General features: G+C 37.2%; 2 protein-coding genes across 4 annotated transcripts in view; both read left to right on the top strand.

Annotated features, from left to right (window-relative positions):
• LOC127656170 (histamine H2 receptor-like) overlaps positions 1 to 8494 on the top strand; it is a 14782-nt gene extending 6288 nt beyond the window's left edge. For both annotated transcript variants that reach the window (XM_052144355.1, XM_052144354.1), the window contains exons 3-9: positions 865 to 1015; positions 2920 to 3059; positions 3286 to 3424; positions 4162 to 4276; positions 5081 to 5161; positions 6552 to 7086; positions 7264 to 8494. In XM_052144355.1, the coding sequence (XP_052000315.1) occupies positions 865 to 1015; positions 2920 to 3059; positions 3286 to 3424; positions 4162 to 4276; positions 5081 to 5161; positions 6552 to 7086; positions 7264 to 7550 (1448 nt within the window). In that variant the 3' untranslated portion in view covers positions 7551 to 8494. The remainder of the gene's footprint in view (positions 1 to 864; positions 1016 to 2919; positions 3060 to 3285; positions 3425 to 4161; positions 4277 to 5080; positions 5162 to 6551; positions 7087 to 7263) is intronic.
• A 508-nt stretch (positions 8495 to 9002) lies between these two features.
• The window catches only part of LOC127656431 (non-homologous end joining factor IFFO1-like), a 28953-nt gene continuing 20645 nt past the window's right edge, over positions 9003 to 17310 (top strand). For both annotated transcript variants that reach the window (XM_052144756.1, XM_052144755.1), the window contains exons 1-2: positions 9003 to 10384; positions 15541 to 15601. In XM_052144756.1, coding sequence (XP_052000716.1) covers positions 9354 to 10384; positions 15541 to 15601 — 1092 coding nt within the window. In that variant the 5' untranslated portion in view covers positions 9003 to 9353. The remainder of the gene's footprint in view (positions 10385 to 15540; positions 15602 to 17310) is intronic.

Genomic DNA, 17310 nt, shown 5'->3' with positions numbered 1-17310 from the left:
GGTACCTGCCCAGCCACCCCTGCACAGAGCTTGCATGATTGCGATGGGAGAAAGGTGCCCTGACAGTCTGCTCAGCCTAAAGGTTCTGTCTGTTTAGGATTATGGATGTTCATAATGTATTCTTACAACAAACATAAGATCATCATGATCAACAGTATAGGTAGGGTACGCCATGACAGTTTTGGCTCAGTGGTCTTGCAATAATTTGTCTCAACCAGGTGATTGCTGGGCAGATATGAGGAAGATATGATGATTTTGCATCAATGAAAACTAGGGTGGGAGGGTTTGATTTTAAATGAGGGTGTTATAGCACAGCGTAGCAGCAATCTGTAAGAATTCTGCCATTTTATTTATTTATTGACTCTATTATACATATATATATATATATATATATATATGGGAGGTGCATGTCAGATCTCTCCTAGGGCACCAAGTAAGCCAGAACCGCCACTAGTTGTAAAGGAGGTCAGATTACCTTCTTTCCATTAAATAGGCTCTTTAAACTTGCTAAATAACATGAATTATCAGATTTTGCACAAACTTGTGTAGTTCATGCCATCTTGAGTAAGCCAAAAGGGACAAATGTCTAGGCCTACTTTAGATTTAAAAACATTTCTCAAATTGTTATGCTGATAATATAATTTGTAATTAAATGGTATTAAATGAAAAAATGTAAAATCTAATTTTTTGGTTTGTTTGTTTTCTTTTTACCATTTATTTTAATTTTTTTTACGTCATACGGAAAAATAATCTGCTAACATAATCTAACAAGGCCAGATCTGGTTGTTTCAGTTGACCGCTCACCACAGATGTTTTCGTGGTAATTCGTATTATTGCTCTATATTCTCTGTGTATCTGTCTCAGGTGTGGTGTCTGTGGTTGGGAATGGCCTGGTGTTGTTGGTGTATGGCCAGAGGAGAAAGAAGCTACGAGTGCACGAGCTCATGACCATCAATCTGGCTGTGTGTGATTTTGGCTACAGTCTGCTGGGGGCGCCATGTCTCATCATCTCGAGGTATCACCACAGGCAAATACAGCATACTGTAGCATTTGATTGAGATAAAACGTTTAGTTTTGAGGGTAACACTAATTTGTTTTCTCTTTGACATACCCATTGTCTATATTATGTTTGCTAAAGACTGTCAGAGGATTAGTCTTTGACATAAATGTATCACTCGCTCTAGTGATTATCCCTCAATATCCTTTGGAGAGTATGAGAATCATACAAAATACGATTATTTTGTTGGTTAAAAAGGAGCATGACAGTCCATATGAAAGCCACTGATGATGAAATTACATAATGTAGACTTGGCAAGGAGTAATATTGACCTAATTTGACTTGAGAGAGGATTTAACATTTAATGGGAATTTGGTCAATGGAAAACTATTTAGAAGTGCTCTTTTATCCGTTGTATGCACAAAACAAAGTGCATTGTTTTACATTAAAGCATCTGTGGTTAAGCTACTTGGAATACAAACAGTAGTTGTGTGGCTTTGTAGTCCATGTGTGTGTTAGCTTTAAAGGGATATTTCACCCAAAAATGAAAATTCTCTCCTCATTTACTCACCTCATACCATCCCAGATATGTATGACTTTCTTTCTTCTGTTGAACACAAACAAAGATTTTTAGTAGAATATCTCAGCTCTGTAGGTCCATACAATGCAAGTGAATGGTGACCAGAAATTTGAAGTTCCAAAAAGCAGATAAAAGCAGATAAAAGTAATCCATTTGACTACAGTGGTTAAATCCATGTCTTTTGAAGTGATATGACAGGTGTGGTAGAGAAACAAATCAATATTTAAGTCCTTTTTTACTAAAAACCTCCTTGCCCAGTAGTTGGCGATATGCCCAAAGAATGCAAATCACCAAAAAGAAAAGAATATGAAAGTGTATCTTTAAAGTAAACATGGACTGAATTATTGATCTGTTTCTCATACACATATATCATGTAGCTTCTGAAGATAAGGAATAAACCTGCTGTCAAATGGATTACTATTATGCTGCCTTTATATGCTTTTTGAACCTTCATAATTCTGGTCACCATTCACTTGAATTGTATGGACCTACAGAGCTGAAATATTCTTCTAAAAATCTTTGTTTGTGTTCAGCAGAAGAAAGAAAGTCAAACACATCTGGCATGGCATGAGGGTGAGTAAATGACAGAATTTTCATTTTTGGGTGAACAATTCCCTTGTTGCACTCCTAAATGTTGACAAACAAACTTTTAGCAGACATATGCATACACATTTAAAATAGAAAAACTGACCAAAAGTATCCATGATTTATCGTGCGCTGAGGGGCGTATACACATTTTGTAGAATCAAATGCACTCTAGAATGAGAATGTCCCTCCCCCGAACACTTCCTGCCTCTGACTATCAAATCATGGTTTATGAGTGTAAAATAAACTAAAGGCTATTGGCTATTTAAAAACAACAAAAAACTTTGAAATGTCTCGCCCCCAACTTTCTGTTTCAATAAGACACAGGAAAGAAAGTGGATCAAAGAAAGCTGTGCTCATTAAGATAATTATTGGGGTCTTTAATATAGGCTATGTCATAATATTTTAAATACATTTGTGAGGAGAAAGAAAAAAAAATACAAATGCTCTGAAATCCTGGGTCAGTACTTCTTATAGTGCTTTCAGATTGCTTAAAATGTATTGATTTTTTTTATATTCAAAGGGCATAGTGTGTCAGTAAAACAGACACTGTAGACTATAGCTTTTATGTAGACAGAAGATGTGTGGTTAAAGGATCATCCTGTCTTTCTTTTTGGATTGTAGATTGGGTCCACAGGCTTAGAACATTCATTCTATGAGACTAGGTCTCATTAAATAGTTCTTCTGGATTTATATAGGATTTGTTCTAAACTGCTCTCTCTCTCTCTCTCTCTCTCTCTCTCTCTCTCTCTTTTAGTCTGTCCCATGCATGGATTTTTGGGGAAACAGGATGTTTATGGTATGGGTTTCAGGGCTTTGTTTTTGGCATTGGATCCCTCATCACCACATGCCTTATCTCCTTTGACCGCTGCTTCAAGATCTGTAGCGTTCGATATGGTAATTCTCCCTTATTTTCTTATGTTTGAAGTGTCATTTAATGTTATAATATTGCACATTAAATTAGATGGTCTTCGGTTTGTCTGCTCCTTAGTCCAGTTTGACAAAAAAAAATAAAAATTATGTAATTACTAAAGGAAGAACAGGTTTAGTTGTCTTTTTTGAACAAACAATTGGTGCTATCTCCCTGTCTATATAAATATATAAATATTTTCCTCTGCCTCAGGTCAGTGGATTGAGAGAAGACATGCCTCTCTGTCTATTGCTCTGGTTTGGATCTATACAATATTCTGGGCAGCATTTCCTGCATTTGGCTTTGGAAGTTATGGTCCTGAACCATTTGGGACCAGCTGTACCATAAACTGGTAATGAGTTTTAGTTATTAGTAATACTTTCCACTTTTTTCCTGAATGCGGAAGTGCTCCACGACTTGACTGTTTTCAATTTCCGGTTTACAATATTTTCACTCGCATCGGCATATATTCTTAGCGAGTAATGTAATGTTTAAGGTATTACATTTGTAAAAATTGACAAAAAACATACAGATACTTCACAGAGTCAAGACAGTGCCTTGCCTGAGTGTGTAGATGACTTGATGCGATCCGAGGTGAGTCACGTTGATATAATTAATTATTCTGAGCTGTTATGACAGCCAATAACTGCACAAATTGAGACTGAATAAAATTTTTACTCCAAGTAACACTTAAATGATTGTTGTTCTCCTCTGAATCACTCGTTTTGGAAGGTTTTACTTGGCGTCTCGAGACCACATATAGAAAACAGGCAATTAGAATCATCATGGAACTGCCCAGAGGTTGTTTAGGAAAACTGTGGATACAGTTGCTATTCACAGATGAGTTGCTGGGATATACTTGCAGTGTGCTTTCAGAATGTATTTTCAAGTGGGCCAGTAAAAATGTTTAACTTTTATGCAACTGGAAAAAAAAAAAAACATTTAACCCCAAAACCACCTAAACATGCCCACAGCACAGAAATATGTGTTGATGTATTCATATTAATTTCTTCCTGGCAATAATGTACTAATTTATTGCTTCCTGGTGTTGATGTATTCACATATCGTACCCTGCTACCATGGCCACAGGTGGAGAATGAAGTCTTCTCTGAATGATAGAGTCTATATTTTTGTAATCCTGACACTCTGCTTTGGAATACCCACCTTTTCAATCATCACCTCATACTTTGCTATCCTCATCACGGTAAGAGAAAAACAGATGCTTGTATTATAAATAGTGGTTACAACAACTGATTATAATATGTGAACAACAACTGACAGGACATTATTAGTACTGCACCACTAAATCTCTTTATAAAATTAGAACACTTTAAATAACATCTACTGTATGTATCCCCTTTTCTCCCAATATGGAATGCCCAATTTCCATTACTAAATAGGTCCTTGTGGTGGCACGGTTACTCACCTCAAGTTTCAGTTGCCTCCACTTCTGAGACAGTCAATCCGTGCATCTCATCACGTGGCTCAATGTGCATGACACCGCGGAGACTCGCAGCATGTGGAGGCTCATGCTACTCTCCACGATCCACCCACAAATTACCACATGCCCCATTTAGAGCGAGAACCCCTAATCGCGACCGTGAGTAGGTTACCCCATGTGACTCTACCCTCCCTAACAACCGCACCAATTTGGTTGCTTAGGAGACCAGGCTGGAGCCACTCAGCACACCCTGGATTCCAACTCGCGACTCCAGGGGAGGTAGTCAGCGTCAATACTCGCTGAGCTACCCAGGCCCTAATTAAGTACTTAACTTATATAATTGCAAATAATACAGTATAAAAAGTAACTAATAAAGTAAAAATATAGTCAGTTTAATATAATATACTGTTGCATCTGATATCAACTGAAATGATCTAACCATTTATAATCAAGCTTAAAAATATTAAACATACACACATGTGTAAAATTGAACTTCTTGAACACATGTAAAGCGATGACATTCAGTGTTAATTTTTATTGTATAAGATGTTTGTTATATGATCTCAGGTGTGTCGATCTGGTCGTTTATTGGCCTCAATTCCTTCATCCAATGTCACTCACAGCAGCAAAGATCTACGGCTGACAAAGGTACTCATCCACTGATCATCCATAACATTTTGAAAATGATCCAAATATCAGTTTTGTTGGTTTTATTAAATACCTTTTCACTGAAATGACCACCATACATGTTTCATGGCAAGATGGAGTTGCCTGGTTTCTTATTTTTAATTGAGTAGTGCTTTGTAGCTCAACACAACATTGTTAATGCTAATATTCCATCAAATGGAATTATTTTTGTCCCTTGACACTCAACCAAGAGCCATATGATTTATAAATGGTGTAGTAGACAAAGTACAGAGCTCATAATAAGAAGGTTGCTGGTTCAACAAGGCAGGGGTGCAACTACACATTTCCGAGTGGGTATGCAAAACTACATTTTGCCCCATGTATCTGTCATGCAAGGGGAGTGATCGGGGTTGATGTTGGATGGGTTGAGGAGGCCGATTGCACCACCTTTAGTGAGCAGCTGGCGTCCCCCTTTACATGGCGCCCCTATGCATTGCATACTTTGCATATATGTTTTTTGTGCCTCTGCCATCACCATTGAGCCAAGGACTGAAATTGTAATAAGAGTTCTTTAGGACACTATGGATAAAAGTGTCTGCCAAAATACCTTTTCCTTCAATACTTGAACGCAACTATAAAAATGTATGTAAAAGTAACAGTATGGCTAAAGCTGCTTAACACATTTGTGTGGAACCAGGTGACATAATATTGTAATTGTAAAGTAATTCCAAAACTGTATTCCTGAGTGCAATTTAAATGAATACTTCAGCTTCAATACATTTAAGCTCAAATGACAACATTTGTTGCATAATGTTGATTACTAAAAAATTTAATTAGATTTGTCCATCTTTTGCTTTAAAAAAAAAAAGCAAAAATCTGTGTTTTGCTGAGTCACTTACAATGGAAGTGAATGGGGAAAATCAGTAAATGTTTAAATACACACTGTTTGAAAAGTTTGGCCACAAGACATAAACAATATGTGTGTAAGCATAATTTTATTGTGATAAAATCACTTACTAACCTTTTCTGTGTAAAATTATGGCCAATTTTACAACTTCGTTACCATGATAATGTAACGTCAACAAACCCTAAAATGACTGTAAAAATGACGATTTAAACAACTTTATAGCTCAAATAATATACAAGTTGTAACAGAAGAATTAATGTATGTGCTTTTATAAAATTATAAGCTTCACATTTCACTTCACATGCCTTTAAACCCTCCAAAAATTGGCTCCATTCACTTCTATGCGAAATGACAAAATAATGTTTTGTGGTAATCAACATTATGCCACAAATGCTGTCGACTGAGCCTAACTTGTACTCAACTTTCACATTTCTATTCAAATCGCTCTTTATATGACTTACATTCAACTTTACGTTTCATTCTTGTGCATTCTGATACATTCAGATAGCAGCAGTGGTGTGTTCCTCATTTTTGATTGCCTGGACTCCCTATGCGATTGTTTCACTTTACTCTGCTCTAACTGCTCGAGAGGAGCAGACTGGAGAAGATGGAGGAACATCTCTCTTGGCCGGAGTTTCAGATACAGGGATCGGGCATGGTGGAGGGTTCCCTGGTGTCTTTGGTTTTCCTTTCCTCATTAACTGGACCTCTCCAGAACACTTCCCAGATGCTTTCAGTTCCTGGAGGAATATGACTTTAGATCATCATCACTCTCATTCAGTAGGGAATGGACTTAGTTCATCTGTTGGTTCAGTGCATGGAGGAGTGGACGGACATAGGTCACATCCTGTGTCCAGCCTGAGGCCAGAGGTCACGCTGATACCTGCCCTTTTTGCCAAGTCACACTGCATGATAAACCCCTTTATCTACCAGATCATGAACCGTGACTTCAGAGAGGACGTCTATGATCTGCTGTGCTTTAGAGGGAAAGATGGAGAGAGAAGGAGAGGAAGGAGCAGAGAGGGAAGTGATTCTGATGGTGAGGAGCTCAGTGATCACATTCATTCCCCATATAACCACTGAAGCAATTATACGTTTGCAAGATACAAGGCTGCAAACAATGGTTAATAGTCACATTCTATGCAGAATACATTTCATTTTCAGTCAGCCTGTTTCTTGTTCTTTCCCTCCATCCTTATCACATTCTTTAACACAGGGCAACGTGGGAGCATCAGTCTGTCTTATATTCACAGCTGGAGAAGAAGAAGCACAGCTACTAGTCAGCCATCTGGGGAGCGTGTGAAGAAAGAGTCTTCGCAGAAGAGTAGAGGGAAGAGAGGGTCCTGTAAGGACAATGCCTCAGCCGGGTGGGCATCATTGGATACTGCAACCTTAGATACGCAGGCCAACTTAGAAAGAGAGAGAGGGAAGGAAGGGGAGAGAGAGACCGAGAAAGAATTTAGAGGATACACCTCTAGCAGCTTGTTGACATGTGAGGAGTGATACTGAGTGATGTTTACTCTAAATACCAAACAAATGCAGTTTTACGGAGAAATGCCATGTACTTCTTAAAGGGATGATTCTCCCAAAAATGAAAATTCTGTCTTATTTACTCATCCTGATGTTGTTCTAAACCCATATGACTTTCTTTTTTCTGTAGAACACAAAATGAGATGTAAGGCAGAATGTTCAGTTTCAGTCACTATTTACTTTAATAGTGTGGAGAAAAGATGCAATGAAAGTGAATGGGACTGAGTCTAACATTCTTGATTACATCACCCATTGAGGTCCCAGGGGGAAAAAAAGTTATACAGGTTACATGAGAGTGAGTAAATAATGGCAGAATTTACATTTTTGGGTAAACTAACCCTTTAATGCAATTAGTTAACTCAAAGTATTTGTTGTTTGTAGTTACAGTGCAAAAGTAAAGTGTTCTTTTCCATAATTGTTGTTCAGTATGCAATGCTACACACAATTTAAATGAATATTCTGGGTTCAGTTCAAGTTAAACTCAACTGACAGCATTTGTGGCACAGTATTCATCACCACAAAAATTAAGATCTGGCAACACTGCATTTGGTATTTCACCCACCCCTTAGTGCAGAGTACTGTCATTTTAAAAGGAACATTATTAACTGTTCTTTTATTTTGTTCTTATCAAGTAGCCATTTGGAAAGGAGACTGCAGAACTTTTGAACCAGAATGAAAAAAATATTGTTTTTGCTCAGAACGAATCGAAATGAAAAACATAGATTTTTTATTCACTGCCTGGAATATTCTTTTAATAAAGACTTTTGCACCCACGTCTTTATGCTCTCATGTGTGCTTTAAATTTGATACATTTCCACATTTGTTTTGTTCTTTGTATGTTTATTATTGAATCCCATGTTTTTATTTATTAAGGTCTTGTGTGTTATATTTTATGAAACAATTTCTACTTTCTATTTAGTCCAAAGTATATTAAAAAAAAATGTCTAAATAAATTTGAAACGTTAATAAAGTTTACTATAATTATTAATAAAACCCCTTGACTATTCTTATTTTGTAGTTTCCAGATATAACTAAATCAGAAGCCAGATAAGAACAGCAAAGTTTTTCTTTATTTTATTTTATTTTATTTATTGCACATTAATAAACAGAACATTTGTACTTTATAAGAGAAATGCAGATCTGGGACGTCAGCTTTGCTTTGTTATTATGACGCATGACGTAATAGTTGTGTTTCCCGTAAGCACCTCTCCACAGAAGCAAACACGGAAGTAAAAGATAAGATGTGCATTAAAAAAAAAAGAGTATTTATTTTAAATTAATTTTTTTGCTTTTGAACAGTGATATACAACAGGACTTTTGTGCAATGTAATCTAACAAACACTATATTGCGGCTGTGGAATATTGAAGTTAAACAGCTGTAAAATCAGACTACTGCTGACATTACGGTAGTGCGCGTGCTGGAGCCCCGCAGTGAGACACACTCAAGTGTATTCGGGTTTCCAGGCAGGGAAGCTGCAACACATGCGTTTGGACCTATTTTAAATGTGTTTCTGTTTGTATTAGTCATTACAATATCATTCGCTTGTTGGAATAGTGTTTTCTTGATTTTATAGCCGTTTATAAATCTCTAATTAGTCCAGATTTGATCTTATATCCGTTGCTGCATTGAATTTATCCATCAGCGTATATATGCAATAGCCTACTCTTAACTCGTTATATCAGGCTTTAAATTGTCGTGTCATTTGGAGGATAAACATCATTCACTTTTGAAGTCAAACCGTTAAGTGGTTTGAGAGTCAGTCAAAGCTGGTGTTCATGCCCGATCTGCAGCGCTTCAGTTTCCCGTACCGTAGCATGAATTTTCCTCTCCATCATCATCACCATCATCATCATCATCATTATCAGCAGCAGCAGAATCCAGAAGGACCCAGCCATCCCGATTCCCCCTCCGGCTTACTCCCCGAGGCTGCTGTCCTCGGAGCCTCTGACCCATCCGCCTTTTTCCTTGGAGAACAGTCAGGACTCGGACTGGGCCCAGCTGGCGTCCCCCAAACCGCACTTGACCTTCCGACATCCTCCCAGACTGGACTACCTTACCTGCATTTCAGTCCATCCCTCCACTGGTCACAACCTCCTCCTCCTACAGCCATGGCATTGAGAAACGACCTGGGCTCCAACATTAGTGTCCTGAAGACCCTCAATCTGCGGTTCCGATGCTTTCTGGCCAAAGTGCATGAACTGGAGAGACGCAATAAGATATTGGAGTTACAGCTGCAGCAGGCCTTAGGCAGCAATAATGCGGGTGGATGCGTGGAGGATGGAAAGACCAAAGACACTGGGGTCCAGACTGGGTTTATTGGGCCTATTCCCGTCCGGCCTGGGTCTCTGCCCTTCCAAAACACCAACAACTCTGCCAAACGACCCACTAGTTTGTTTATGCCTCCCCTAACACCCGTACTCAAATTTGAGCAAAGTAAAGCTGATGATGAGACCAAAACAAACCCAATCTCCAACAGAAACCCAACCATTACGATTAGTCTCTCTACACCCACCACCGAACCCGCTTCGGCCAACACAAACAACTCAAATAATACTCCACATGTAAGCAGTGTTGGCACCGGGACATCTCCCAACCCTCCTCCGCGGTTCCTCCCGGGCACTATCTGGTCCTACAACCACACCCGTAAACTGGGAAGCGGGTCAGAGGCTCGGGTCACCAGTCCAGGAGTTTCATGGGTCCACCCGGACGGAGTGGGCGTCCAGATAGATACCATCACCCCAGAGATCAGAGCACTATATAATGTCCTGGCTAAAATCAAAAGGGAGAGGGATGAGTACAAGCGAAGGTGAATATGGAGAATTTCACATGTTTTGTATTTTTGACAAGATAAAATGCTTGTTTATGAGAAGGATTTGTGTTAGACCCTTATAGCGGGCCTTTTTCTGCAAAGCCAATAACCTTTCTGATTAAAGGGATTGATGAAGGCATTGGATGATAAATAATAGCCAAATCATAGTTTGATGACTTTGAATAGATCCAGCAAATACATTTTTTCACTCTTGTTTTCAGATGTTTTTGTTAATATTTCTGAGACATGCATGTCAATTATATCACATTTTTGGGAGTGTGGCCAATGTAATGAGATAAATATATGATAAAATAATGACAGGATATGATCATAACAATGATTTAATTATAATATAATACCAATATTATACATTTAATAAATTCTATATTATAAATATAATAATAGTACAATTTTAAATATTTGCATTCTTTTAAATATTACAAAAAAAAAAAAAAATAAATATATATATATATATATATATATATATATATATATATATATATATATATATATATATATATACATACGAGTGTGACCACACTCGTAACCACAATGTCCCACCAATGGCTAGAGAGCACACTTCCCTAAGTTAAAAGAGCCCACCCCCTTGTCTCTATGATGTTCTGGTGCTATAATGCGAAATAAATAGATGCCCAATCCCTTCTTCTCACTAGTCTCATGAGGATACGCACCTGCATACTGGTTATTTCAGCATGTTCTTATGTGCTGTCCTCTTCCTGGTGCTGAGGGGAAAGCTTTCTTTCTTTTCCTTATCTGAACTGTGCATAAGTCACGAACACTGCGTTAATGCAGAGTAGGCTGTAATTTGGATTAAATTTAATGCTCAGCAACTACATTATCTCACTTTAATTCAGACATTAATCAAAACTGTTGCTGCAAATATGAAGTGGTTACTTGCAGGTGTTCAAGACAGCAAAGTATTAGTGATCCTGTGGCTGTAATCTGTTGAGAAAAAAATGAGTTGTGACTTGCAACTTTTGTATGATAAAAATGCAGCACATGCATGTGTGTATATCATTTACTTCATCTGCTGGCAGTCTAGTGCAGCTAGACATGAAGTAGACATGACTCCAGATCTTTATTTATCAAGGCTTCTGAGGTTTTTAGCATCATGTGTGGCTTAATAGAGCACTCTGAGATTATTGAATGGATGATCAAATAAAATGTCTAAATTCAGGTATGAAACTCTAAATGGTGCAATCTGATAGATTGATTCTTTGAATTTGTTAACTGTTAGACAAGCAGCTCACTCACATATGATATGTCAAGCCAAGCGACGTAAGCTGATTGGTCCTTTGATATGTGATTGTTTAGCCAATAAACTTCCATACTCTCTCTTTGCCTGTAAATTTGCTCAGTTTGCAAGTAATCCGGTTTTACTGCAATCCGGAAACTCTGCACCTCCCAGACTTCACTTGTCTAGATCTGCTACAGGCATTTATGTCTAATTAATGCATCATGTTTTGTGTATTTCTAATTGTGAAACAGCAGCAGCTGCAGCATGTCCACATGCGTAACTTAGTAGTATGTCTGTGTATGTTCTTGCAGTAGCAAGTCTCCGTACTTGCTATGCAGCAGCAGCGTAGTAGATCTAGTCCGCCAATATGTCATAACCATATTTACATGCTAAATCAGAGAGTTGTCATGACTCAACTGTCATTATCTAAAACGTACTAAAATATTGATACACATATTTTTCCAATCAAATTTTCTCTGGAATGAGAACGTCACTTCTCCTAATCCCTCCTGCAACAGTATAGCAAGTAGCACAACTTTGTTGATGGCTGTGATGCAAATAAAGCCAATTAGCTATCTAAGAAAAAAGGGACGAGTCCTTCTATACATCATGTTTACACATTCTGTTTCAATGGAAAATGTGTTAACATAAGAATTTTTTTTTTTAAGCAAATCCTTTAAATGAGAAGTCAAACTTTCTCTCACCTACAGTACATCATACAGTAGTGATAGACTGATTTTGCATTGCCAATTTTTGCATTGGCCGATAATGCTTGCTTGGCTGAGGTGTCATCACCTTTTTGTATCATTTCCAAAATCTTCCCGACAGCCTTGTCAACAGAAAATAAATTTTCTGTTTTCAATATTTTAGTAAAGTTTTAGTAAATATTATTAGTAGTAAAAAGTAGTAAGTAGTTGTAATTTGTTTGGTTTGATTTTGTCTCATTCATCCTCATTGAATTGTACTATGTCTTAGTCTGCATTACTGGTATATGGGCTAGGCTTGCTTCTCTCTAGATAATGGCCTCGGTCATTAAAAAGCCCATATCGGTCGACCACTTATAGTATACCATTGATTCAGTTTGGAAGTGTGGGTGTCATGAGGACATTATTGTACCCTAAATGAGCTTGATTTGAGTGAAAGGGTTTTATAAGTTCTCACCAAGCTATGGTGCAGCTTGACAAGCAAAAGGCAGATTAGATCGAAGATAAAAATCGTCTGAGGGGGAACTACAGAATGTAAATACTTGCCAATCTGTTCTCACAATGGCTCAGTGTTCTCATAAACAGATTCAAACTATTAGGAAAAGCCAATGACTCTTTATGTCCAGACCTGCAGCAGCCAGAGCACCACACTCCACCAGCAGTCAGTCATGGAGAGCAGCTTTATTTTAAGGCCTAATGGACAGTCAGCATGCAAACTCATTACTGTCTGTCTGTTGACTCATCAGGACAGGTGAAGACACTTTTGAAAAGCAGAAACGTCATTTTCACTGCTTCATAATAGATGATATTGTGTGTTCAGCATCTTTCTGTCTGCCTGCTTTGCTCTGGTTTCACCTCTTCTCAGACTTTCTGTTCTTCAGATCTTTTCCTTTTTTGGCTTGCTAATTTAGTAAGCGGGCTTTCGCTGTCTGTGGCACTTATCTTAGAAAGTATTTTTTTAGCTATTTGTTACATTCCACGAATACGGTATTCTTTGGTGTCCCGTTACATTTTTCATGCCATTAAAAGCACAAATCCCTTTGTTTTTGTTGTGAGAACTATTTGATAGATAAACTTTTATTTAACATAATATGTAGCTAGAATGAAAAATATCTTTTTTTAAACACATCTAATATCTGTATCCCCACCTCCCTTGGCTGTACCAAGTAATAGCATAAAGGAATATTCCGGGTTCTATACAAGTTAAGCTCAATCGACAGAATGGTGTCAACTTTTGGAGGGTTAAATGGCAGAAATTTGAAGATTGTAATTTAATAAAAGCACTTTCATTCTTCTGTTAAAATTGTGTATTATTTGAGCTGTTTAAATTATAATTTGTATGTCAGTTTTAGGGGTTAATATGTGATTTTATCACATTAAAATCATTTTAACACATATTGTTTATGTCTTGTGACTAAACTTTTGAAACAGTGAGTATTTTAATATTTACTGATAGGCCCCATTCACGTCCATTGTAAGTGCCACACTGGAACCCAGATTTTTGCTTTTTTAAAAGAAAAGGAGGGAATAATGTTGAAATAATTTTTTGTGGTATTCAACATTATGTCACAAATGCTGTCAATTGCGCTTAACTTGTACTGAACCTGGAATATTCCTTTACTTTAGGCTAAAACAAATTCTAGCTTGGTTTATTTATTTATTTATTTATTCATTTGATCTATTGAGTTTATTTAATATTTGTTGCCAGAAATAACCACTGCCTATGGTTGACAATCAGCGTTTTCTGAAGGTTAAGCACATCCTTTCCCTGACCATTTGTTGAAAAAGGAAAAAGCATATCAGAGTTTCAGGGCAGATTTTGTATCCTATTAATGAAGACATTTTACAGTATCTTTATTTCTTTCACACATGCTGTTTGTGTCATTTAGACTCATGTAAGTCTCTGTCTCTCTCTCAGCCCGTCCATTCTAGCAACAACATCAAGCAGTATTCAGTGATCTATGTTGTATCTGCATTGCAGTACATACACAAGGACTCGGGCTGCGGAGAAGCAGCATCTCTCTGTCTCTCTCTCTCACTCTCTCTCCACCCTTTCTCCTTCTTTACTCTTATTATATGCCACTCAACTCAGTAATTGTATGTTTGCACCTTGATTTGGAATAATGCATAGCCTCAGACTAACCTTTAATTCGAGCAATGATGTTTAATGACGTAGAGGCTGCTGCATTGTACTGAATGTTAAACAGCTCTTACATAAGAACATTTATTGTTCATTTCCACCTCATTTCACAATACTGTTCTAATGGACAATATTATTGTTGATCAACCACACAATAAATAAGCCCTGACTGGACGGGTGGATCATTTAATGGACTGAGCACACTCACAGAAACAAACACACTTGAATATGAAGATTACACAAATACAATTTTCAGCTGTACTTTACTGAAAATATAGTAAATAGTATTATTTAATTTGTTTATCTTAACAAATGGATAGTAAAATAATTCAATCTTGATCTTTAGAAAATATTGTTCGTCCACCGCAGGAGGGAAAATTAAAATTCTGTTTTATATGCTATTCATTTTAGACAAGTTTGCCATTGTAACCATTTTACAAATCTTTGGTGTCAATTTTAAGGAACGTAAAAAATTATTTTTGGGGGAAAATCATGTTATCAAGATTGCATTATTAATAGTATGTTTTAATATTAGTTAAAAAAATATTTTTTAAGATTTTTTTGTTGTTGGATGAAGTCAAGAATGTCATGAATGTAATGGTGGGATAAATGTAGGCTAATATCACTATCACCAGGACAATGGTGATTTTGGCCTAACATATTTAATAGTACACACACACACACACACACACACACACACACACACACACACACACACACACACACACACGCACACACACACACACATTTATAATGCTTTTACAAATTTAATTGGACACCAATTTGTACACTATTCATGGAAAGTGCCATATGATATGTTGTTTTGTGCATTCCTACTTCAGGAGACCTTCCAAATAATTTCAAATTGTTTCCCATAGAAATAGATAAATGTTTCACTAATTAAACACTAAAAGGTTCCTCTTATGAACAAGTTAGTCATGACATATTTGAGTCTTTAGCTAGTTAAATCAATAACAGTTAAAGTTCCTATTGTTGTTTGCACACATTTTGAGGTTGGTTCTGATTTTGTGTTATGGTTTTCTGCTCTCAGATGGGAAGAGGAATACACCATCAGAATGGACATGGAACAGAGAGTTAACGATCTACAGGAGGTGAGGAACAACATTTAAAGCCAGCTCATTTACTTTTTGTGTACTCTTGTGGCTCAGTAACTGGACGCCAGGCAGTGTTGGGCAAGCTGCTCAAAATATTTAGCTAGATACGCTAGCAACTAGTCAACAGAAAAAGTAGTTAAGCTTAGCTGGAAGCTACATTTCAGAAAAAGTAGCAAGTTACATTACAAGCTACACGCCAAAAATAGCTTGCTACACATAAACTACTTCATTTTTTCACCAGATGTATGGAGCATACTGTCATAGACTAAGCATCTAAAAGACTTATTCACATGATGTTTATCAAAGCTATGGTGAATGGTCTGTACTTATATAGTGCCTTTTTAAGCCTTAACAGTATTCAAAGCGCTTTACACTGCGTCACATTCACCCACCAATGGCGGCAGAGCTGCTGTGTAAGGTACTAGCCTGCCATTGGGAGCAACTTGGGGTTCAGTGTCTTGCCCAAGGACACTTCGGCATGTGGAGTCATGTGGGCCGGGAATTGAACTGCCAACCCTGCGATTAGTGGCCGACCCACTCTACCAACTGAGCCACAGCCACCCCATGGTGGCTGGTATAGTATAGTATAGTATAGTGCAATACAGTATACAATTATACAGTATAGTGCAATATAAAATGTATGTGCATGTTAAAAAAAATATGTAAATTCATATTTATACATGCTACCAATACAAAACCATGTGTTCAAAATCATCTTATTTATACTACTGGCTGTACAAACCCATACACATTTGAACACCATGGTACTACCATGGTACTTTGATATATAGTTACCATTGTCACATATCATTGCATTAAAATGGTGCTTGAAAGTACTTCAGGGAATAGGGAAAGTTCAGGGAAAGTCCATGGAACTTTGAGGCAGTATATGGTTTCCATATTCATATACTGTTCTATTTACATGGTGCTTCAAGTTAATTCAAAGAATACCATGGTACTATATAATTTCATATAATTTTCAAAAATTATATGAAAAATGATAATTTCGTTATTTTACTAACCCAACCCATCGTCGGCGCTTTATAGGTTGCACGACACGTGAAGCATTTTTTTTTTTTTTTTTAGCTTTCACTTAAGAAGAGTTGTGCACTTTTTATTTTAATATATCTCTTTACATAAATACTGTTTTCCACTTAAAAACTATAATTTCGTTATTTTACTATCCCAACTGACTCATCCGCGCTTTCCAATAGGTTGCACGTAAGGGGGAAAAATATTTCTTCCACTTAAGAAGAGTTGTGCACTTTTAAGCACTTTTTATTTTAATATATCTCTTTACATAGATATTTTTTTTCTACTGAAAAACTATAATTTCGTACTATAACTATAAACTATAATTTCGTACTCATCCGGGCTTTTTAATATATTGCGCCTATAGAAAAACAAGTCGTCTTTGGCCACGCTCACTGATGAGCAAAAGGTCGAGGCAGAAATGAGCATGTACCTGCAGGAAATGGCCATTGATGGGGAAGAGGACCCGCTGACTTGGTGGGAAACGAATGACAAAAGGTTTCCGTTCATGGCAAGATTAGCACAGAAATATCTGTGCATATGTGCTACCAGTACTCCATCAGAGCGGGTCTTCGGCACAGCTGGTAGTGTAGTTACTCCAATCCGCTTATTAAAACCAGATAAAGTGAATATGTTGGTATTTCTGTCCAGAAACATCGAAATTTAAACATGGT

This window comes from Xyrauchen texanus, chromosome 15 (assembly GCF_025860055.1).
Source record: "Xyrauchen texanus isolate HMW12.3.18 chromosome 15, RBS_HiC_50CHRs, whole genome shotgun sequence".
In the NCBI taxonomy this organism is placed as follows: Eukaryota; Metazoa; Chordata; class Actinopteri; order Cypriniformes; family Catostomidae; genus Xyrauchen; species Xyrauchen texanus.
The sequence above is the reverse complement of the archived record's forward strand: the minus strand, read 5'-3'. Positions and strand labels throughout refer to the sequence as shown.